The sequence below is a fragment of the Pleurodeles waltl genome, chromosome 4_1 (assembly GCF_031143425.1).
Source record: "Pleurodeles waltl isolate 20211129_DDA chromosome 4_1, aPleWal1.hap1.20221129, whole genome shotgun sequence".
NCBI classification, from domain to species: Eukaryota; Metazoa; Chordata; class Amphibia; order Caudata; family Salamandridae; genus Pleurodeles; species Pleurodeles waltl.
This window is the reverse complement of record NC_090442.1, coordinates 198324248-198349401: the sequence shown is the minus strand read 5'-3', so window position 1 is coordinate 198349401 and position 25154 is coordinate 198324248. Positions and strand designations below refer to the sequence as shown.

General features: G+C 40.3%; 1 protein-coding gene across 8 annotated transcripts in view; it reads left to right on the top strand.

The window, feature by feature from the left end:
• ERC1 (ELKS/RAB6-interacting/CAST family member 1) overlaps positions 1 to 25154 on the top strand; it is a 1341708-nt gene that overhangs the window by 18295 nt on the left and 1298259 nt on the right. For all 8 annotated transcript variants that reach the window (XR_011202236.1, XM_069228108.1, XM_069228104.1 and 5 more), the window contains exon 2: positions 21926 to 22752. Coding sequence is in view for 7 of the 8 variants with exons in the window: in XM_069228108.1 (XP_069084209.1) it covers positions 22084 to 22752 (669 nt within the window). In the remaining variant the exon portion in view is untranslated. The remainder of the gene's footprint in view (positions 1 to 21925; positions 22753 to 25154) is intronic.

Here is a 25154-nt window from a genome sequence, read left to right as displayed (position 1 = left end):
GATACCTTGTGTTCAATATGGTTCTTTCAAATGCAGTGACATGATGCAGTGAAGCTTAGTTTCAGCACCATCAAGTAGAGGCTGCGTTCTGGAGAAAGTAGAAATAAAAGTTGGTGATCCTGGGGATACATTGTAAATTTGTCCTACTCTAGTATGCGGAGTCAGCACTGGTCTATGCGCCTGCTTTTCCTGAAATTTGCAGCCAATGCTAGGAAACACAGAGCAGTGATTTGCCTTTTTGTGTTTCAGAACTGTACAGTCTACTAACTCATAGGTTTTATATCACTGACCAGCAGAGTCTTTCCTCTTGTAGGTGAAGATGCTCAAAAACATGGATCACTTCCAGGGTATGCTAGTGTTAATAGGGCTTAATTTTAATTGTTGTTCTCGTTTTACAGTGGTTCGCGTCATTGATAACACTTAGAGAAGATGGCTACAGGATGTCAGATGTTTTCGTAACATAATCCTGATGGTACCGTTACTTATAGTACATCATATGCAAATTAATCTTTTTATGAATCTACATATTGTTACTAGATATCAAATTAGTGTCTATTACATGACATTAGTGCGCATACAATTAATTTGAGTGCGAGCCTTCCATATGGTGAGGTGGGTCGTGCAAGATGTAATCACTTATTTGATAGAGAATGTATCGCACAGGATATTGGTGTGAAAGACTGCTACCCAAATACCACTTTCGTGACAGCGACATAATGAGAGAATAGCATTAAGGGAAATGATCTTTTGGTTGCAGTTGCATTGGGTAGTTTCAGCAAAATATATGATAAAGTAATTATTGCAAGTCAGTTGCAGCAAGTTGATTAAATAGCAGAGCTATGCATTTGCTCATGTTGGTGCTTTGCAAAGCATAAAGTTACGAGAGCTTGTAAAAGTTTGTAGAGAGGTCATCTGTGGAAGCTACCTCTATATGGAGGATAGCAAAGACACTGACACGGATGGCATAATATGAATAATTATGCATTTTAGGTTTGTAAAATTATACAATGTGCTAAGTGATGCTATGTTTTTCAGTATGGGGGTCTTATTAGTTTCTTTTTTAAATGTAATATGATTAAGCTGAAAATCTTCTGATCTTCTGTGTATCCCATCTAAATTAATTGAGTATAATTTGGCCTGTATTAATACTGCCTATCTAAAGGTAGCTGCCCGAGAGATCTCATGAAGCTTTTGTTATCCTGGATTTCCAATCTGCCCAACTCCACTCCATTCTTCCTCACTCCACTCCACTCCAATCTACCCTACTCCTCTCCAGCCCAACCCACTCCACTCCAGTGTAACCCAGTCTACCCCACTCCAGTCTACACACTCCACCCAAGGCTACCTCACTCACCTACTTCAGTCTACACCCCTATAATCTACCCCACTCAATTCCAATGCAGCACACTCCAGTCTACCCCACTCCAGTCTATCCCCCTGCATTCAACCACACACCACTAAATTTTAGCCATGCTGAACAGCAGCCACCCTTGTGTACAACATGGCTAAAAGACATTGCCAAAGCCAATAGCTCTTGCATAGACAAGACCTATTGGCTTTACCACTGCTTTTTAAATAGGGTAACCGTCAAGATCCACAATGTTATGTAACAATTTGTCTGTTTGAATCCATGGTAAAAGCTGTAGGCCAAATTGTGCTCTTGACATGGACTGCTGACTCGGTCTGTCCGATGCTCAGTAGGGATTCTGGGAAGGCCTATGGACAATGGTGCAACACCCAAATTTACACCTGATAGTGAGTTAATACACAGCATATGAGGCTTGTCCTATCTATTCAGCTTTGAATAAATCCCTGTAGCGCATAAGGTTACATGAACCAGTCAAAGCTTTGGGTACTTTAGACCAAAACCTTTGGTGGATTTCCTTCAGGCATTACACATAGACATATCAGATTTTGTCAGGCATGGAGAACTAGGAGAACGCACTAAATCAGCAGTTCTCAGCTTATGGTCCAGACACCAGTGATGCTCCAGGAAGCCTAATCAGGGAGTCTGCGACTGCTTAAAAAATTAACAGATTTATAAAGTGTGTTAGAAATAAAGACACAATATAAAACTTACTTTTAAAACCTTCTGTTTGCGTTGTATCCTCATATTGATTTGTGGGAGTAGTGCATGTGCAGCAAACAGGATATGGTACAGACAACAAGTGGCCTCAATTGAATTTAGAAAAACTCCAACCTTCCCATTATTATTAATTTTTTAATATATACGTTTTCAAATTAAGCTAAATATCTCATCATTTGTGTATTTGTTTGATGAATGCTTGTTTCTATATTTTTTTTGTATGTTATGTGAATCAGACTATCAAAAATGCTGAAGCTATGGGACCTTGGCTTACAGTAATGACTCGGTGAGAGTCCCTCGATTCCACTAATAATTCAGTGTTGGGGGTGGAGGGGAGTGGGGGTCTTGGGATACCAGCAATAATTAATTTGGCGTCCTCAGAATTTTAAAGTTAAGAACCATTGCACTAAACCATTCAAATTAGATTGTGATGTCTGCTAGGAATGTGTTCTGTATATTAAGGAAGGCAGGTCACAAATTCTGACTTACTACGATTTGTTGACATCCTATTTTGGCTGTACATCAGTAATGTAAAGTCCTTTAGGATAGTGCATGAAAAGGATTTGCACCTGGATAAATCAAATCCTGTACCTATAGTTTTAAATTCAGACAACGCTGCCCTGTTGTCTCATACTCCTAATGGGCTTTAAAAAAGTTGATCAGTTCTCTTATTTGTGCGTAAAATTAGATTCATCTACTTTAGGCTTCTACTAAAAGTAGTTTGTGACCTACTGTTAACTTTTTACCTGTCTGTAAATAGCTTTCTTGTGTGCAGACGGGCCTACTAAATTAGAAGCGTTCGCTTGGTTGATTTAATATAAGTTTACTAAAATTCAAAAGTGGGTATTAAAGCCAAAAACTGTTGTATTTTCAGACCTCATATGTTCGAAAATATTTGTAAAGTTGATATTTGAGTAATAACTTGCTTAAGAGATTAATAATATTAGTAATCAACTTAATACTAGAGGCATTGCTGTTATGTATTACCCATGTAGAAGCATTCCATAACCACCTTTTATATTAGTGATGACAGTCCTGTCTGATGCATTAAGGTGACCACTGCTAGTAATCTTGCATATGGTGACCACTATTGTAACCTTGTCTGATCTATCCACTATTATAACACTAATAATAAAAGTGGCTCTGGCAGATTTTCATTGATCATAAGTAGCTCAAGGTTGGAGACCTCTACTCTAGTTCTTGGTCCCCTTGGGTTTAATTTAGGCAACAAAAAATCAGTCAGATCAGTTGGTATCTTGTTTAATTTTGCTTTAAATTTAGGTAGTAAGCCAATCCCATTATATTTGAAAATCTATTGAAGAAATTGTTTACAAATGTTAATTTATGGAATGAGTACATGGAGCTATAGTCGTGTGTCTAACCTCTAAGCCCAGGAAAATTCCATGGCTTCGCTAGATCAGATACGAAGAAGAAGAGTTGGATATACCAGTTTTATTCAACAATCCCTACTCTGTATCTTTAAAAGATCACATTTATTAAGAAATTTCTACATGGAGTGCAGGTGCTATTCAAGAGAACTGAGGCAGCTACTAAACCTTCAATGAGACAGTTATTGTGCAGTCCTCAATGGACATGGAGCCATATTTATTCTTTGTGACCCATCCATGGTGAAGGAGACCTCTTAACTGTATTTAGAATGGGCATTATCTGCAGTTACCTTTGTTTCATGTTAGGGTAGCATGACAAAGCCTTGTGTAGAATCATTTCTTGTGATGCATTGTCCCCTCAATCTTTGATACAATTTGTCTTCTGCAAATGTTATCAAACATTTATCAATCGTCTCTTAATTCCTGTGTGGAAGAAACATAATGGATTTGCCAGGTGCTCCTCAGTCAGTGCATGTGCTGCAGCTTGTGAGACATTTTGATTGGATAGAGGGGTTTTAGAACCCGCCCATTGCTTACCATTTGTTGGCTTTATTATCAGTCTTATTTGCAGACTCCTGTTTGGTAAAGGCTGTACCTACTTAAAGGTGAAATATTTAAAAATTAATGGAGTTCGTTTTTTGAAGATACTACATCTACCATGATGCAATGGGGCAGATTAATTGCTGGGATGTCAGGCAGGTGCGCTCCTAACTGTTTGTGACTTTAAAGGCTCCCTTGAGCTACTGGGCTGACGAGCTCTGGAGCAGGCACCAGCATGCCAGGGAAGAGGTACTGAAACCGGGGGATTTATGGCAGCATTCCCAGCACCCCGCAAATATGTTCTCTGCTGAAGAAGGGATTAACCCAGAAACACATGTGTCCAGAGATGCACAGTAAAGGCTGTACCTACTTAAAGGTGAAATATTTAAAAATTAATGGAGTTCGTTTTTTGAAGATACTACATCTACCATGATGCAATGGGGCAGATTAATTGCTGGGATGTCAGGCAGGTGCGCTCCTAACTATTTGTGACTTCTGCAAATGTTATCAAACATTTATCAATCGTCTCTTAATTCCTGTGTGGAAGAAACATAATGGATTTGCCAGGTGCTCCTCAGTCAGTGCATGTGCTGCAGCTTGTGAGACATTTTGATTGGATAGAGGGGTTTTAGAACCCGCCCATTGCTTACCATTTGTTGGCTTTATTATCAGTCTTATTTGCAGACTCCTGTTTGGTCAGCACATGCTGAATTCACTTTGCTTTCTGTTTGTATGTTTCCCTTGTTCATGGAGCATGGATCAAGTACCGCTCCCTTTTTTTGGTGGGTGTTCTTTCGCTACCTCTGCTTTCTGTCTCAGCCTATTTTTTCTTCTACTTGCAGCACTTTTTAAGAGTGAATGTTTTTTTTTTTTTTGCTTCTAGTATTGCTCATTGTTGTTTCTTTCACCATTCGTTCCCCATTTTTGTTTCCTTTTATTTTTCTTGGCCTCTCCTTCTATTCTTGCAGCATAACAACACCACTAGGTCACAGGTTGTTAGTGTAGTTTTTAGCAATGATTTCCAACTACTTTAAACGCTCTGTGCTATCATCGTTAGGTAATCACTTGTTTAATTTGTACCAAAGTCCTTTTTAGATCACAGCTTACGAGACCGTGTAGCTGTCTGGTTTGCTAACATCATCTTTGGGACCTTGAGAAAGCTGACCTAGGAATGTATTCTGCCCATTGCTTGCTGTTGGGTTTGTGGTTTGTAACTCACATTTGCTTCCTTTCCATTTGCTAGCTTTATTTGTTTTAGGTTGTTTAGCTTGAGTTCCTACTTTCCTTTGCCCAAACCTTATGTACTGTATCCTCTGAGTGCTCTCTTTCTGTAAACAGGCCTGTAAATCTTGTTCGTATCTCATCAAATTTGCTGTGCATTCAAATACTGAGGTCAAATGTCAAGTGCTTTTTTCCAAGGGCATTTGTTTACTTTTCTTTCTCCGATTTCAAAGTGAGAAGATTTATGGTACAATCTAGCCGGATATCGGGTGTATATAAATGAACAAATGAAGCACTTTTTGTTGTTATTTCTGAAGTGTGTTGGAAACAAATACTTTAATTTGATCAAAACAAATTGTTACACTAGGTGATGCAATTTCTGCACATTGTTGTCTGTGCACTGCATAGTTTTATTAGTAAAACTGCATGTCTGTGTAACTATATTGGTCATTTCAATTGACAATGTGGTCCCACACCGCCACTCCCCCGTACTCTGCACCACTCCACACCACTGTACTCTACTTTGCAGCACTCCAACTTACACCTTTCCATGCCATTCCACTCTGCATCACTTCACTCTACGCCACTTCATGCTACGCCACTTCATGCTACGCCTCTCTACTCTGCCTTGTACCACTCTATTTTATACCAATGCACTCTTTGTCACTCTACTCTATATCACTATACTCTTCGTCACTGCTTTCTACACCACTCCAGTCTAGGCCACATCCATCTACTCTGCACAACTCCACTCTGTGCCACTGTTCTCTACGCCACTCTGCAACACTGCACTCTACACCACTGCAGTCTATGCCAATACTCTCTGAGCCAATGCACTTTACTTTGTAACACTCAACTCTATGCCACTGCGCTCTACGCCAGTCCTCTGTACGCCACTCTGATCTACTCTTAACCCTATGCTACTGCACTCTACACCACTTAACGCCATTACCCTCTATGCCACTGTATGCAACTGCACTCTACCCTGCACCACTTCACCCTACTCTGAAACAGTCTACTCTTCAACACTGCACTCTGCTGCACTCTACTCTGTGCCACTGCACTCTGACACTCTACTCTGCAACACTGCATTCTCTGCTGGTGAACTCTCTGCCACCCCACTCTGCACTATTCCACTCTGCGCTGATGTACATCATGTCTAAAACACATTGTCAAAGCCAATAGCCATAGGCGAAACCTGTTGGCCTAGCCAGTTCATGCGTTTCATGACAAGGATGTTTTGGGCATGATTAAAATGTTTTTATTAAAAAAATAAGGCATGCTTACAATTGGTTTATTTATGTTCGATTACAGATTAGATGGAACATTCTAGAATGAAAATCGCATATATTGTCAAGCGTTTGTTTGGCCAATCCTATTGTGCTTCCTCCTGTAGTTTAATGTGTATAGTATAACAAAGATTACCATACTATACAGTGACAGGCTATACCATAACATACAATAGCATGCCATACCATACTGTTCTTCACAATGATGGGCCATTCTGTAGCATACTATACAATGATATGCCATACCATACAGTCAATGACCAGCTGCACCATACTATACAATAACAAGAAATATCATACTATTCAATGACAAATCCTGCCATAATATACAACAGGCCAGTCTGAACCATACCATACTGTCCATTGCAGGCCGCACCACACTATACTATACTACACCATACCATTCGACAGGTCATGCCATGGTCATTTGATACCATGCTATACATTGACAGGCCATACCATATTTTACGACAGGCCACAACATGCCATACTATACGATAGGCCATTTTATATAATGACAGGCCATGCTTTACTGTGCCATACCGTACTATACAATAACTGATGATGCCATACCATACTGTACAATAACTGACCATGCCACATACTACATATTGACTGTCCATATCATACTTTATGAGTAACCACATCATGACTGACCAAACCACACTATACAATAACTGACCATCCCATACTATATAATGACATGACGTGACTTGCTATACTATACAATGACAGGCCATACCATGTTATACAATGACAGGCCATACCATACCAAATCACTCTATACAATGATAGGCCATACCATATCACACTATACAACGATAGCCGTACTATACCATACCATGCCAGGCCTTGCCGTACAATACCTGGCCATACATGTGAATTCCTGGCTATGCCATACTATACCATGACTAACTTTACCATACTATACAATGACTGGGCATACCCTGCTATACAATGACTGGCCACAACATACTATAAAACGTACTATAAAATGAAAGGTCATACCATACACAATGTCGGGCCATACCATAGCATGCTATACAATGACTGGCCATGTCATGCCATACCATTCAATGACTGGGCTCATCATACCACACCATACCGTACCATACCATTTCAGGTTATACTATACTATACAAATAGATCATAACACACTATACAGTTAGACACCATCGCATAAGATAGAGTGACAGACCATACCATCCTATAGAACAGCCCACAACATGCCCTCCTATGAAATGACGAGCCATTTTATACCATGACTGGCCAAGCCGTACCATGACTGCCATACCATACATCATTCTATTGAATGACTGACCATACCATACCATACAGTGACTGGCCATTCTATAAACTATACCGTACAGTGACTGGCCATACCATACACTATACCGTACAGTGACTGGCCATACCATACTATACAGTGACTGGCCATACCATACACTGTACCATACAGTGTCTGGCCATACCATACTATACAGTGACAGGCCATACCATACAATGATAGGCCATACCATGGCTGTACCATACCTGGCCATAAATGTGAATACCTGGCCATACCATACTATACAATAACAGACCATGCCACACCACACCATGCCATACTATACCTACCATTCCATTCAATGACTGGCCATGCTATACCTTACTATGCAATACTATACAATGACTGGCCATGCTGTACCATGCCATACTATACTAACCTATATAGTGACTGGTCGTGCCATACAATACAATGAGACCATACCATATACTACACAAAGGTTATTCCACAGATAGCATTTTACAAGTGCTATCTAGCACAAAAGTTTTCTTTATCCATGGGTTAATTTTTTTTACAAGCTGTGCAAATAAAAGTATGCAGTTTTAATCATATATATATAATGTCTGAATTTTTTAAAAGTATTGTGTATTACACACTTTTACTATTATTTTAATCATATAAAGTATATTGTTAGTTTATGGTACATGATTTGTGAATTAAACCATTTCAGATATCACTATGCATTACAAATGTAGTGGTGTGAAATTTCACATTGTATACTGAGTGAGAAGTTTTGCATTTCATTAAGGATTTTTTTTCTTTTTTCTGCTGACATAGATATAATTTTATCTGAATTTAGCCACAAGGGAGCTGTTTAGTTGTTGTATGTTTTTTCACAGCCTGTTAAGCTTTTTTTGTGTTGAAGTTTACTAAACTGTCATCTGGTAGATTGGACCAGTAGGGTCTGGCACAGTGGGCAGATTTTATTATTCCTTTTTCTAATGATTTAGTAGCCAGTAACAACAAGGAAGATTCGAGTAAGTGGTTGACCTTGGAGTGTAATATGTGTTTTGGGGGGCAACTGGTTGTGTTTGCCATTGGTGGTGAAGAGAGGTATTGAGCTTTGATGCCAAATTGACAAGACAGATCATGGTATATACATAGTCAGACCTTGATCGGATATATTGACAAATTAAAGTTCATCTCCTAACACTTTGGTTTGATGAAATTCATCTTGTAGGTAATTAGTAATGGTAAGTTTATTGTTTAGTTAATTGAAACCTCAATAAAACAATGTTTAAAAAGGAAGGAGCTAGTGAACAAGAGCGTGAAAAATATTCTGCCAATTTAAACATTTCTACAATAGCATAAAAGGAAACAGCCTAAACTTCCAAATTCACTCAGCTAATAAAAGCGAAAATTGAGCTTAGCTAATAAAAGTAAAAGTTATTATACAAGACGTCACAATAAAGCTGGACTGAAGGGCAACATACTGTGATTCAGTGCGCCCCCCCCCAACCAAAATAGGGACATGCGATCATAGAATCACTTAGAACTTATAAGAGTCTTTGGGGGAAGCATCCTGATCAACGACTCCTGAACAACAAAGTCATGGAAAAAGAAAGCGGAACAACACTTTTGTTTTCCACGACTTCCTTGTTCAGGGCCTTAACCACGCATGTGCTGAACCACATACATGCGTGGTTAAGGCACAGAAGAAAGGAGTCGGCTGAGGAGGACGACGGGATCAAGGAGGAGGTAAGTTGGGCTGGGACTGGGGCTGTTTTAAGGGCAGGGGGGTATGGGTATTTTTAGTTTTAGGGGGTGGGGATCGGGTTGGTTTAGGGGCGGCGGCGGGGTGGGGAGTCGGGGTATTTTTAGTTTTAGGGATGGGGGTGGGGAGTCAGGGTATTTTTTGTTTTTGGGGTTGGGGGCTCGGGGTGCTTTAGGTTTTAGGGGTGGGGGATTGGGGTGGTTTTAGGGGCAGGGTGAGGGGTTGCGGTAATTTTAGGGGTTGGGATGGGGGTGGGTTGGTCGCGATAATTTTTAGGGGTGGGGGTAGGAGGGACAGGGGGGACGCATGCTGGAACCATGCATGCCGTTCACTAATGCCTTTATCAGGAATGCCTTTATATCGAAAAATCGTTGTTAAGGCATTCGTGGTAAAGGCATTACTGGTAACAACGAGATCGTTGTTCTGACCTGGTTGTTCAGGCATGCGTTGTTCCAGTATGCGTTGTTCCGACGTATAACCGTCTTTGGCTATGAGTAGGATGAATTTTTTTTATACAGAAGTTCCACAGCTTGTCTGGCACTAGCAGGATTATAGTGCGTTGTGTGTGAAATTCTACCCCAAACCAGACAGAGACAATATGTCTTGAGGCTGCTTAGATTTTGTGAAAATAGTCCATTATAAGTCTTTGGCTTACAGTTGTTGTATTTTTAAGATTTGGTGGGGGGCGCAGGAGATTCCCGAGCTCCCTCACATATTTAGCACATCTAGCTAATAACATTGAGGTGGTCCAAAAGAAACAGAGAGAGGAGGCTTCTCTACAGGTGCGCATCCCTTCTGCAAGAAAAAACAGTTTCAGTAAGAAATTTCTATGTGTGTCCAAAGTGGGGCAACAGCCCAGTAGATGCAACCAGAATTCTTGTTGAAAGTTGCAAAGCCGGCAGGCCCTTCCTTGACATGCACTGGTCAAGGCTGTAAGGTTTTTTATCGGGTGCTTCAGAAGTCTCAAATTCAGAATATCAGCCTGTGCCCAGGAGTTTATTGAGTCAGCAAGGTAGGGTTTGAGTCTCCCTACCAGATAAGAAGAGTTCAATGGAAGAACAATATCCGAGGCATTGAGTGAGACAGTATATTGTTGAAAAGAAATTAAACGGCACTGCCGGTTAATCTCCCCTTTCCACACCAAGAAAGGCTAGATTTCGATACCAGGGCTGAGTCAACAATTTGGAATGTCCTTATGGCCTTCTGTAGAAGGTCATGCCATGGATTTCCTGAACTTTGAAAAGTTTACTTTAAACGGGCCTTTAGTGAGTTCTCGGGTGCCTTTAGTACCCTCAAGTAATACTTCAGGATTACTGCTACGCAGCTTAGCCCATGCCGCAACAGACCAAATTCTGGATCTCCATAGGTGCCTCAGTAGGAGGAATATCATTTTATAGCCCAACGACTGGACATTTTCCAGGAGGTGTGAGGAAGGCCAATTGCCCATATCATAATGCAAGGAGGAGAGTGGCATAGATGACTTTCAGAATTGGTGCCGCACAGGGAAACTAAGTTCTTATTGAGACAGGGTAGGCCATGCAGTATCGCAGTGGCTTTCTTAATGCCGGCTACCTGGGCAGCTGATTTTGCAGATTCTGAAAGCCAAATCCCCAGGTAATTGTATTTTGCTGCAGATTTAATTATCAGTGGACCCAGACTCCAGGAATTAGATTTCTTCTTCCTATAGGACCCAAAGATGACCACCCTCGACTTCTCTTGATTTAAAGTTAGTTAGTTCTTGGTGGTGTATTTTTTTGAGGCTGCTCAAAAGGCGTTACAATCCGCATCTGGTGTGATCCATAATCATAGTATCATCTGCATACTTGGATGTATACCGGCAACTGGCCCAAATGAAGCGGGGCCAAAAAATAGTATGCCAGGGCCTTACCCAAGTCTGCAATATACAGATAGAAGAGCAAGGACGCATGCATGTGAAGGTAAATGGCCCAGGTTTTACGCATACCCATGTATCCAAGCAGAACGAGATGATAGCTTGGAGAAGATTTGCTTGGATCCCTCATGACTCTAGCTTCCTCCATAGAGTGGGGTGATTAACGTGAAAAGTGACGCTATAATCCACGAAGCAGCAGAAGAGTGGTAAATGCTTACAGCAGGCGGGCCCGCTGGGCAAGCGTAGACAGGGAAACTATGTTGTCAGTGGTTAAAGCAGTAGCTTGAAACCCTATCTAGAAGAGCATTTAAGTTGTCTTCTTTATCTACATTCTTTTGGGTTGATGTTTATATATCAGCATGTTGGAAATCTTATCCAGCTTTTTCACATTGTGCATTTTAGTACCACACACAGGTACGAAAGGTAAGTGTAGCTTGGGCCGTGATGTTCTAAAACCCCTGGAGCGGATTACTTAAGGCAGATATGATTGACTCCTGGTTGTGCAGTATGGATACTGTCTTAAACACAAATCCTACTTTTTGTTTCACTCACTCCTAAAGAGACTGCAAGATTGGTAGTCTTCCCGGAAATCTATGCAAAGAAGCCAATTTATAGCTTTTTTGCTAGACTGGATTTTCTTTAATAAGATTATTCCATCTAGTATGCATGGCTCAAACTCTACTGACCACTCACTAGGGCAAGTTTTATTTTACCAGGTCGAGCTCTTTGTTTATTTTATGCGGTCGAGCTATTTTTAGTTTCCACTTAGCCCTTCTGGGAGTGGACAAGAAGAGGTGTTCTGTTCAGTCAGATATTGAATTAGCAATTAAGATGCCTTTAAATCTTATTCTTGTCACATTTGCTGTGTGTTCAGAGACAGAGGTCAAACGTCAGTTTGTCTTCTTACAGTGCAAATCCTTTTCCTTGTGACTGCAGAGTTCCAGGAATTTGTAAGGTTTAACTGTCTGGCCTATGTGAAATGAAAGGCTTTTGGTATCAGGTGTTTCCAAACACACAACATTTTTATAACTAAGTGAACTTCAAAAACATTTCAAAATATATTTCAGTAGCTGTGAAAGAATATTTTTTGTACTTCTCTGTGATGAAAAAAATATTTTAATAGGATGAAAAAAGTCAGAAAACTTTACTTGGTGATATCCAAATTATAAATGTTTTCTGAAACCCAATTTTCACAGATTATTGTTAATGCACTATATACTTTTATTAGTAAAGCTGCAAGTTAGTGGGAAGGTTTTGGGACATTTCTTGGAAATTTACTGTCTGTAAATGACAGTGTGCTACCACATTATGCTTTAGTAATATAGTTATTTAAAGTGAGTATTTAAGCATAATCTTAGAAACACTCCTGCCCTGATGACAAAGCTATTAGTAAACTAAGAGACAAGTCATACGTGGATCATGTTTACCCTATATGTGGGCTAGATTTATTATACACGGAGCAAACATTTAGTGTATTTAATCAAACAAAAGAGGATTTTTTTTTTACAGCAGAAAGGCTGAACTCAGATATTTGAAGGTGCACTTCTATGTGAGAATGAAGAAAAAGGCGACTGTAAAATACAATATTTGCCTAGGATCACACAATTTGAGACCCATTTCCGGGGCAAGTACATTACCGTTCGATCGAGTAGATCATTCAAGCTACTCGTCCTGCAGGTTTAGTAACATTTTTATGATTTTTCGAGGCCTGAGTGTGGTTTTCAAAGCTGTATTGGACACAACATTTATGATGCTACTACGACAAATGCATAAATCAAAATTAGTAGTGATCTTGAAGGCCCAGGTTACTTAAATATGGGCTGAGCACATGTTGTTTCTGGTAGCCCTGCAGACTACTTGATTTGCCATTTTTTATGTTCAACGGGTTCTGGAAACACTAAGTTATCAGAGGGTTTCTTTAATTGTCAGCTGTCACAGTTTTACAGCAATCGTTTGCATTGTTTTGGAGATAGTCAAACATAGTCTAAATCAGGCCATAGCTCCAGCTTGCCGAATGTACACTTGTCAGATGCTTATTTTCTCCCCCTTAAAACATCTGTTGAGCTCCCCTCAAAGAGCCTCTTTCCTCCCTGTGTGCATTTTTTTCTCCTCACTCTCCTGGCCTATAAAATGCAACATTACGCTTCTCAACTCTAAAAATGTTCTTCCTTTGCCCACAGAATGTCAAGTGAGCATATCCATCTATGTATAGCACGCGGCAGACTTGGTGCAGAATGCAGTTGAGCATGTCTAGAAGGGAGTTGGAGGCCATAATGGAGTTTTTTTTATTTGATAAATCTGTGTATCACTGATGTTTATTTCTGTCGTAGAAAACAGAGCACTGACCTAACTAGACACTAAAGGAAAAAAACATTTTTCATCACCTTGTAGATCATCAGGTGATGTAATTAATATTGCTACACATAAGCAACAGTATTCCAGAACTTTTGCAACCTAGACTCTAAGGCTTGTTTCTAAAATCAGCCTAAATTAAGGCGCTTATTTTAAAATATGTTGTGATCCGAAAGATCGTGCAAGACTGGTAGAATTCTTTAATTAACAACAAATATATTTAGATGTTCTATATAGATCTGCAGACTGACAGTGTTCAGCGTGGGAATGAAGAAGGTAGGTGTTAAAAATTGGGTTTCTGATTGGCACGCGTATGCACCCTGTCCAAGCAGGAACCACAATCCTAGTCTGGGTAAGTCACAAACACACCCTAAATTAACCTATGCCCACCCGCTGGTAGCTTAGCACAGAGTAGTCAGGCTTAACTTAAGAGGCGATGTGTAAAGTATTTCTGCAACACTTCAGACAGTAAACCATTGAAAGCACCACACAAAGATCCCACACTTGTGTAGCACAATATAGCATAATGTAATCAACAAAACAAGACCAAAACAACAAAAATCTAATAAGTAGAACTTGAGATATGAATTTTTAAAGAATAAACTGAAATGTGCTTAAAAGCTTAAAGTGCCAACCAGGTCTAACTGGTTGCGGTGGACCAGGTCAAATTTGAAAGTTTAGGCGAACGCGATGGAGCGCGGGTCGGATACAGGGACCAGGCTTGGCCCGCTGCAAAAGGACCTTGTTTGTATCGACGTCAAGGGAAACGTGAGGAGCAGGGGAGGCAATGTGTCATCGTTGATTCTTATGATGTAGGCGATGCATCAGTTTAGAGCTATGCAAAGTCGGATATGTGTCAGAAATGGAGGTGATGCACCGCGCTGTCGGCGATGTGGTGTCTTCGATTCTCACAGCAGCAGCGAAGCATGAATGGAGATGTGGCGGTTCCGATTGGTGTTGATGCATTGAATTTGTCTGGAGCAGCACTATATACCTACTTCCAATGACCAAGGACTGGATTGGCACCACTCGGCAGGGCAGGACTCGCAGTTGGCAGAGTCTAAGTGCTGTAGCAAGTGAGTTGGAAGTCTTCTATGTCCCTGAGATGTCAGACAATAGGAGGTAAGCCCTTGGAGTTACTTTGGGTCTATGTTGGAAAGATGCAGATCCAGTGCTTTACAGTCCCAGGCAAGGAGGGCAGCAGGTCGGCACAGCACAGCAGAAGTCCAGCAGAGTAGCAATCCTTTCAGCAGCACAGCAGTCCTTCCTCCTGACTGAGTATCTACTGGCCCAGAAGTGCACCAAAATGGTGGTGTCGGAGGTTGTGCCTTTGAAGTGGGGGAGACTTCAAAGAGAAGAGTGCACAGAGTCCTGGCCTTCCTGTCTTGACTTCAGACTCACTACAGTGGGGTATGCAGCCCATTGTGTGGGGACAGAACACAGCCTACTAAGGGGTGTCAGCTCCTCCCTCCTATCCTGCCTAGGATGTCCTGTCAGTTTGTGGATGCCCCATCAGCTCCCTTTGTGTGTAGCTGTCTAGAGGGAATGCACAAAGCCCAGCTGTCACCCACCCCAGACGTGTATTCAGAGACAGGCAGTAGGTACCAAATTGCTAAACTAGGAAAATGCCAACTTTCTTAAAAGTGGCATTTTCAGAATTACAATTGAAAATCCGACTTCACCACAAGTTGTAGTTTTAAATTGTGAGTCCAGGGACTCCAAACTGGTGGGTGGTCCCCCCCAATTGGAAATTACACTAATATACTTATAAGTAAACTACATTTGCCAATTGTGGCTAGGCAAGTTTTACCATGTTGTAAGCAGAGTGCGCATGGATTTTAGTACTGTTTAGTAGTGGTAAAGTGCCCAGACTCCTAAAGCCAGTAAAAACTAGGTCAGCAAAACAGGAGGTCTGAAGGCAAAAAGTCAGGGGAAGCCATGCCAAGAATGCTAGGTCTAACGATATGTTTAACAAGTGAAGAGTGTGGCAGATGGAGTGCGCTGTGACTGTGGTTTCTCAATGTGTAGAGTGTTGGTGGACTATGGTGCCAGATTTGAATCTTACTTTGCAGTCTTCTAATACTGCAGTCATCTTAATGTTAATACAGCCTCTTAAAATGGCCAGAAGACTAGTAGTCAGCAAGCTATAGCACAGTAGTTTCTTACATTGCATGTGGACCTGTTTGTTGTTTTTAGTGAGTTTTTGCCAGGGCTTTTGTTGTTACCAACAGGTGGATGAACTGGAGAGTAAGTAGATGGCTTTTACACACAAAGGCCCTCAGGCTGACGTGTGGCAGAATCAAGCCATGTTTAAAACAAACCACTTGATCTTACCTATGCAAGAATTATTGACTTTATTTTTTTCTGCCACCTAGTACAGCAGCATGGCAGAAACATAGGGAAAAAAGTACCATGACATGGCTAGCATCATAGTTCTTTTTTCTGGTATGATGAGGCAGAGGTAGGGGAAGGCGAAATGGATGGTTGACTCCGGGCAGGTGACCAAGATAGGAAAAAATAAAAATCACTGTGACACTGCCAGCACTGGCTGCGTAATAGTCCTTTTTTTTTTTAATTTTTTTTTTTTTTATTGTTTTATTTTTTTATAAAGGAGTGGTGCAAGCATGTTAAACAATCCTGGAAGACATACATATAATGCTTAAATGCTGAGCTAAACATCATCTAATAAAACATGCTCTGCCTTCCTGGAAGAGAGAGATACTGCTAAAAGGCTAACCCCAAGATCCTCAACGAAGACAACTCATCCTTCCAACAAGACTAGCTTAAGCAGCTGAAATACTGAGCCCATTTTCACAATTTAAAATTTTTGTACCTCCCACAAGAGGCGTTCATGCCCTTGAGTTGTGCTTCAGCAGTATTTGCCTTGAGGCAACTGCCTAAAGAAGTGCCCTGGCCTCTGGGGCAAGGGTTTCCTTATGTGTAAATGATCTAATTAACTTATTGTCCTGGTCACCTTCCCAGATAGTCGCATTCCTCTACCCTCGCTCTGTTGCTACAATAGGAGCTGCATTTTCAATGAGTGTCTTGAGTGATATTGATATTGGTAATTATTTATAGAGCGCACGAATGCCCGAAGGCATCTTTGTACTAAAAAACTGCCACTGACTGAAAAGAATCTGAAGGAGGAAAACTAGATGAACCAACCAACCTTAAATCATGTTGGCTGAACTGGAGAAAAGCCAGGTTTTGAGCAGTTTTCTGAAGCCCAGAAGATTATCTTGGCCTCTCAACTAAACATGCAAGATGTTCCAAAGTTGGGCTACCAAAAACACAAATCTTCTGTCTCTCCAGCTTGACCTCCTAAATTTACATAGCCTAATCATTCTGGCACCAGAGTATCTTAACGATCTACTGGGGGTAAACCAGGTGAGATTTTCTTTTAAATATTTTGGAGCAGCTCCGTACAGTGCTTTGTGAACAAGGCAGAGGGCCTTGAACTTGACCCTTTTCTTCACTGCCAGCCATTGTAGCTCTTTTAATGTTTCTGAGACAGCCTGCAAATTTTGGGTATCTTTTTCAAAAGTCTGGCTGCTGCATTTTTAAGACATTTCAATTTATTTAAAGAATACTGATGGGCTCCTAAATATAGAGCGTTACAGTAGTCCAATCCAGACAAGATCAATGTCGTGACCACTGTTTTCTGCAACTCAAAAGAAATATACGTCAAGATTTTCCTGATCTTACGCATCAAATAGAAGCAGGAGGACACTAGTTTATTTGTGCATTAAAAGACAAGCCTCCATCGAATAGGATGCCCAGGTTTTTTTTTTTTACTGTAGATACTGGAGTAGGGGGAGGTCCAAGGAAATTAGGCCATCAGTCCTGGTTCCATGAGGACAAGTTATTTTCAGACAAAGGGACCTCTGTATTAGATGAGTTAATCATCAAACTGTTTTGACTCCTCCATTTCACGATAGCCCTCATACAATTGAGAAATCTCAGGGCTGTCTCTTCTGTTTTATTAGCAATGGAAACAATGAGCTGTGTATCATCAGCATATGCAGTGGGGGGAAATGCCAAAAGAACGGATAAGTTCTGTCAAAGGAGCCACATAGATATTGAAAAAAGTAGGGCTTAAAGAAGAGCCCTGTGAGACTCCACAAGACAAGGTAAAAGATCTTGATTTAATTTCTCCCACAGCTACAACTTGTTCTCGCTGAGAAAGAAAAGAGTGAAACGGCTGTAAAGCAGGTCCTCCTATTCTGATTTCTTTCAGTTGTGTAATAATAATAATAATAATCTCGTGGTCGACGGTATCAAAAGCCTCCGACAGATCTAATAGATTCAGAGCTGTCTTCCCTCCATTGTCCAGAATACTTCTCACTTGGTCGGTAGCCACCACCAAGGCCTATTCTGTACTGTAATTAGGCCTAAAACCAAATTGTGCTGGATCTTACACTCAGTGCTCTTCCACATATTTGTACAGGGTGACATTCATATGTTTCTCCAACACCTTAGCTACCAGGGGAAGACTGAGATGGGGCGATAGTTCTCTACATCTTAAGAAATCAAGGGAAGCTTTTTTTCAGAAAAGGGTGAATAGATGCTTTCTTCCATGCCAAGGGAAAAGATCCTGTCTCCAGAATGGAGTTAAATAACAGTGTAAGTCAAGGTACAATCGCTTCCTAATCTCATGCAAGATTTTTGGAGGGCATGGATCTGATGGAGCACTGGATTTAGTTTGGCCAATAAGTTTGGCAGCTCTATCAATTGTGAGTAAAGGAATACTTACAAGGGAACAAGGCGCCAGCTGCCCCTTCACACAATGAGATAGACTAAGATTCTTGTTATTGTCCTCCAACTTGCCATAAATATACTCAACTTTCATCATCTCAGTCTTAGCCGACGGGCTGTGGATGGGTTCCTTTCCAAACACTGAGCCATTAGCAGCGATTCAAAGACAAAACCTATCAGATGAATTGCTGTACAAAGAAAGTGCTATGAGCCAATAAGATTCTAGTATTAAAATAAACTAGAGGTGTTTTAAACTTGTAAAGACCCATTGGCTGGAGTTTGATCAGTGATGAGGGTAGGATTCATTCTCAGATGATAACATTTAAGGTTATGCTCCTAGCAGACACTAGACCCCCGGGAGGGCTAGGTGCACCCCTCATTAAAGAAACCTCATTAAAGAAGGCAGAAGAGGTGGGGATGTGGCCTGTGTAGCCACCAGCACTGACTATAAAGTCTTTGTAAAATAGCCTAGAAATAAATAAATATTTGGAAGGATCGATCAGATAGCTGTGGTGCTCTGCCCAACGGTTCAGAGAGCTGCTTTCAATTAACATGATCCTTAGCAACCAGCATGTCTGTAGCGAATCTCATTGAATCCCTGGAAGGCATCTGCAGGGACGAAGTCAACATGTGACTGGGACAACAAGTAAGGTGTGGGAAGGATGGCAGCAAGAAGCAACCACACATGAGTGACGGGGCAACAAAGGGAAAAAGAGTGACAACGTAAAGCAGCTTTAAATGTATCTGAATTGGAGTGCGAACAGCGGAAGGCCACCAATAAAGCAGTTAATCAGTACTTGCTCCATCAAACGTACAAATGCACAAAGATGTAGTAGTAAAAGTAACGCTTTGGCCAATGATGAGCAAGGGAATGAGATTGCTGATGCAGCCAAACGGTGGTAAGTAATGGCTGAGCTAAAAGCGCCAATGGTAAGTAATGGTGGGTGAAAAGCCCCTTTTAGTTTGTTGTGTGTATGTATATGTAAAGAGATGTATAGTAAAAAAATAATAATTATGAACATATTTAATCACTAGGTTAAATGAATTGGGCTTTGGTTGGTAAAATTTGGATGATGCTTCATAATATTTTGAATAAGAAAATTGTTATGCAAATGCAGTTATAGTATGATTATATGCTTTGTTAGGTTTTCTAAAACCATTCGAAGATGGCACCTATGTGAACTGATACTGAACCAGTCCTTTCACTATATGTTTGCGCTATCTCAGACGAGACCTAAAATACCTAGTGAATTACAAACTAGTTGGGAAATAGTTTGGATACCTGATTTTTGTCTGGCAGTTTTGTAAACCAGTAGATAAAAGAAGCTTGAGCTTAGAAATGGCTATTTCTTGTTTTTAATAGTAACATTCTTGTTTTAAGTGACGTGTGCTTATATTGTGTCCTAGAACTTGAGGCAGTGACCTAAAAAGGTGGGAGTTGCAGTATTTACACTATTCCCGTTCATTACAAATGTACAGCTACACTGCACAGATTTGAGGTGATCACCAAAAATTTGAAAGGCGTTTTTTTTTTTTTTTTTTTTTTTTTTTGTTTTTGCTCTTCAAGGAGACGATGTAAAATAAAGATTTTTCTGTATTGTGCTTGTTGCTTTACAGAGCCGTACTGTAGGCATTGTTCAGAATTAGCCACAGTCGAGCTTAAATTCACTTGTGGGCTGTCTTGGGCATTCAGTTCTGTAGTCCACACATGGCATACATTGAATCTCCTGTTATGCTTTTCTTTGGCTTACAAAGGCATGTTTTAAATGGAAATTCCTTAGACGAAGTAATCGCTCTTAGTTCTGTTGAAAGAAGCCTTTAGACATCAACAAGCATTATTTTTGTCCCCCGAAACAATGAACATTCCCATTTACCACCAAGAGTATTGCTGGAAGCATATTTGACATATCCTTCCCATTTAACTGTACTGGCTTGTGGAAAAAATGAATTTAAAAATAGATTTCCCAGAGTAATACAACGTGCCAAATAATATCTCTTTAGGTGTCCTGCATATTTGATAAGCTCTGATGCTGGACATTTCACAACAGCAATAAAGCCCTTTAATTTCTTGTGTTTTGTTAAATTTCTTTAAAAAATTTTTTTTTTTAAAGGGGACATTAGCACCTCAAGGTAGCCATGGACTAGAGACTAGTCCTCCTTATGTGGGTGCAAAACACCAGATCAGGGTCTGGACGTAGCCAGGAAAATGTAACTGTGCAAGACACAGGTCTTAAGGCTTGGACGTTGCCAGAAATGCACAGTACAGTGAGGGTTAATATGGCATGTAGAATCTAATGGTGTCGGTTTCTTAACTTCGAAAATAGCTTAGTTATCCCATTGGCCACGAAAATAAGCCATTAGAAGACATTACATGTTTCACCACGGCGTATTTCAATAATTAACTATGAGGTAGTGATATGTCTTAGGTGTTGGACACTTTGGGGTCTCTGTGTCATGTTTGGCTATGGCTGACTCGTACAAGTAAAAAGGACAAAATGCCATGATGCTGCAAGTTTTATTATTTCAGTCGTATTATGACATTTATGCCCTCATTCTACTAGCTTCTGAAACATCAACTCTTGTTCCAAATGCATAATTAATTCAAGCCCTCGTAAGGTGGTCAAGCAAAACCTCAACTATTGTTGCCAAAGTCAGGTGAAAATAGTTTGAGACATAACCGACTCAGTTGCTCTAGGCCAGCCAAGCCTTCACCATTGCAATCCTTAGAGTCAGGTTCGTATGTGGTTTATAGAACTCTGGCAATATAAAGGCAACTTAATTGCTCTAATAGGGTGAAAGTATTGAAAACTATAAAAAGGATAGGATACACTGTTTTACTTTCATGAATCTTTCTCGACCTGAGTTTGAGAAGGAAAGACTTAGTTACTTGACACTATACCTAATCGAATCTTAGTTATATATTTAGCAAAGCAGTTAATACCAAAGATGCATAGTAAGAAAGCACTTGCAATAAATCCAGCTCCATTTGTTTTACCCACATTCAAGAAGCAACATAATTTGTGACCGAATCGTCATTTGTCTGCCAAAGTAGCTGTACATCACAAAGAACCAAAACACTACCATATCTTTATGTGGTGAAGTGGCTAGAGATGCCATAATCATAGCACCCTGGTTTAAAATTTAAAGTATCTCCTCTTAATCAGTGTTAAGACAAAATATTTGTTTTTGTTTTTACTGTTCAAGAGCATTTTCCAACTAAAGTAGTACTCCAGTTATGTATATGGATGCTCTCTCTAGAATATGCTGTTGTATTGGTAATTTTTGAACGCTTGCTCAGTAGTTACTAATTCGCAATAATTTGTGCCACTATAGACATTTTCTCTTTGTTTCTCCTTTTACAGGCAATATTGCCACTAGCAATAACAGCAAGATGGAATCTTTGGGCTTTGTTTTGAACTGTCAGAAACCGTAAAGCTACTTGTGACCTGCCTGAAACTGCAGAGAAAGATCAGTTCATCTGACCTTCAAACCTACCCCCACCTCTCACTACAGTTGCGACATGTACGGAAGTGCTCGATCAGTTGGTAAGGTGGAACCAAGTAGCCAGAGTCCAGGACGTTCACCAAGATTACCAAGATCGCCTCGACTAGGCCACCGCCGAACCAATAGCACAGGTGGGAGTGCTGGAACTGGTGCAGGTGGTGGCAGTGGGAAAACTCTTTCTATGGAAAATATTCAGTCGCTAAATGCAGCTTACGCCACATCTGGCCCAATGTACCTTAGTGATCATGAAAACATTGGCGTGGAAACCCCAAAAAGCACTATGACCCTTGGACGCTCAGGAGGACGATTGCCCTATGGTGTCAGAATGACTGCCATGGGGAGCAGTCCCAATATTGCCAGTAGCAGTGTTGCTAGTGATACTATTGCATTTGGTGAGCATCATCTTCCTCCTGTGAGCATGGCATCCACTGTGCCACATTCTCTTCGCCAGGCAAGGGATAACACAATCATGGATCTGCAATCTCAACTGAAGGAAGTGCTTCGAGAAAATGACTTTCTGCGCAGAGATGTGGAGGTTAAGGAGAGTAAGCTTAGCTCTTCCATGAATAGCATTAAAACCTTTTGGAGTCCAGAGTTGAAAAAGGAGCGAGCATTGCGCAAGGATGAAGCCTCGAAGATCACCATCTGGAAGGAACAGTATCGAGTTGTTCAGGATGAGAATCAGGTGAGTGCCCTAAGTATAAAGATCTTCTCATACTTAAGCCCTGGTTCAAATGTTAGAGGTAATGATAAATTACCCCAAGATGTGTTTTTGTTTCTTCTTTTGAGCACTGACTAGTTATGTGGAAGCTTTTGCTTATGGAATCGGAGGATCTAGGTCTCCTCTCTAAATCTTCACAGAGCAGAGAAGTGATCATGTTCATGACGTAGCTGATCACAAGGGTTCTCGAAACTATTCTTTAGATTCTATTTTGAGACTGTGTTGTTCAAATATATGTTTACAGGTGAGATTGGCAAATCACTAAAGTAGAAGATTTCCCTGTGAACAGCAGCAACCAAATGAGTTCTTGTAGGTAAACGTTTGTCGATTATCTTTCGTGAATACTTCGCATGGCCTAAATAAATAATATCTGGGCCTATCTAGTGCTGCACAATGTTGCCTTGTATTATTGCCCAGGTGAGCCCGTAGTAAAAGACCATGTTGGAGAATATAACTTTATCAGACTACTCCTAAAATGTGTGGTCTGTTTAATAACCAGTGTCATTTCTTTCTTCCCATTGCAGTCATTGATGTATCAGTATAAGATCTTGCTTTTCTCATGCTATATTGTTTCACTCTATTAATAATAAATGCCATAGGGATTCTTTTTCTGCAGTGTTTTCATATTCGAATTTTTTACAATTAATGTGCAGTTTGTCAAGTTATAATCTTGCTTACTTTTACTTCTGTGTTCAGAATCTCTCATTTCCTTTGTCTTGACTTTTGCTCAATCAGTGGTAGTTTTGTTTAATCTATCAGCTTATCCTTGAACCTGATTACACCCTCAATAACTAGATAGGTCTCTCCCTCCTAGTGCTACGCTGCGGTCTCTGAAGTTCCGTTGACTTGACTCCAAAGATTATTCTCTACTAGTTACTCTAGCCTAACCTGATAAAAAATATCTAGATACTGACTCTACAGATATAGACAGCACAGAAGATTCATTAAATAAGAACCCAACCATTTCACGCTTTAACGCTAATGGTAATGTAAACCCCAGATATGGTTGCAACCACCTCTACTCCTACTCCAACAGATGTGTTTTTATGACCAGTGCTCCCAGGCCCTCCAAAACCCATCTTTGTTTGTGAGTCTTATGTCATTAAAGAGTATTTAATAGACTGAAATAGGCATTGTTGATAGTCCATACTTTCAAAAGACTTGGATGCAAACAACTTGATTTCACTTCAAATTATTGTGCAGTCGTCTAAGTGAATAAAATGTTGAACAGCTTCCTTAGCAAAAGGAAAGACGTTGCACCTCATTCTTCCTATGTCCCGGACAATTTTGCCAGTTGATTAAAAAGTCAGGCTAAAACAATCCCAGAACTCTTCTTTTGTTTAGAGTGATAAATGGTGCAACCGTGGTCTCCAAATACAACCTTCCGAACTCGGCCAAAAGTGACACATATGCAAAGTCTCTTTCTTTGGAGGCTGAGCAATTTCTGTTTTGCCTTTCTAATGGAAACGCATGTAAGTAGTGATGGCAGTATCTTTAAATTGCATTTGAAACTCAGACAGTTAAGCAATCATCCAAATACCAGAAATTTAGACTTCACCAAAAATCAAGACCCTGTATACCAAATGTAAGTTCCTTTCAAAAAGACTCTGCTAGAAACCGGGCATTCTTATGAGTTAAGGCAAAGCATGTAGAAGTAGACTTTCCACCTGAAATGGCAAAGCCCGCTTAGAAAAGGTCAACGTTTACTAAGCTATTTCCAGCATCACCACCTCCAAAATATAAAAATAAAATGGCAGTATTTTCCTGAAAAATATTTATCTGAAAAAGAGAAAGATCTACAATTTTATGTTAAGCATTTAATTGTTCTTAATATAATCCCGGTCCTCTGACCCACATTAAATCTTTAATACTCCACCTCCTCCAAGCAAGGGATCTTAATTCTTACTTTTCCCTCCTGGAATCATCAGTAGCCTATTCACCAACACAGCAACAAAACCCTTGTTAACACACGTCTTTGTGCCATTATCAGAGAAGTGCTGGATTTCTGAATCCGTACAAGGCCAGTTTTAAACAAACTGTGTGTTTCCCTGTTCCTCGGTCGTTATACTTTAAAAGAAAAACTGTAACATTGGAAGGTTTATTCAGGAAATGACCATAGTCAGATTTTTGAAAAGGAGATGTTGACTTCAGAAGAGTAGATCGCTGACAATCTTTTTTTACTTCGTTTCTGTTGTTCATATACTTTTGGAGTACAGCTGCAGCAATCATCTGAGGATCTTGTATAGCTGTGTTTATGAAATAAGTGTTCATGCAGAACTGTTGTCCCGCTTCTTCGTTTTTTATAGCTGTTGTGATAAGTTAGGAAATCAAATGGAAGAGTGTCAGTCAAAATACACAGCATTCAA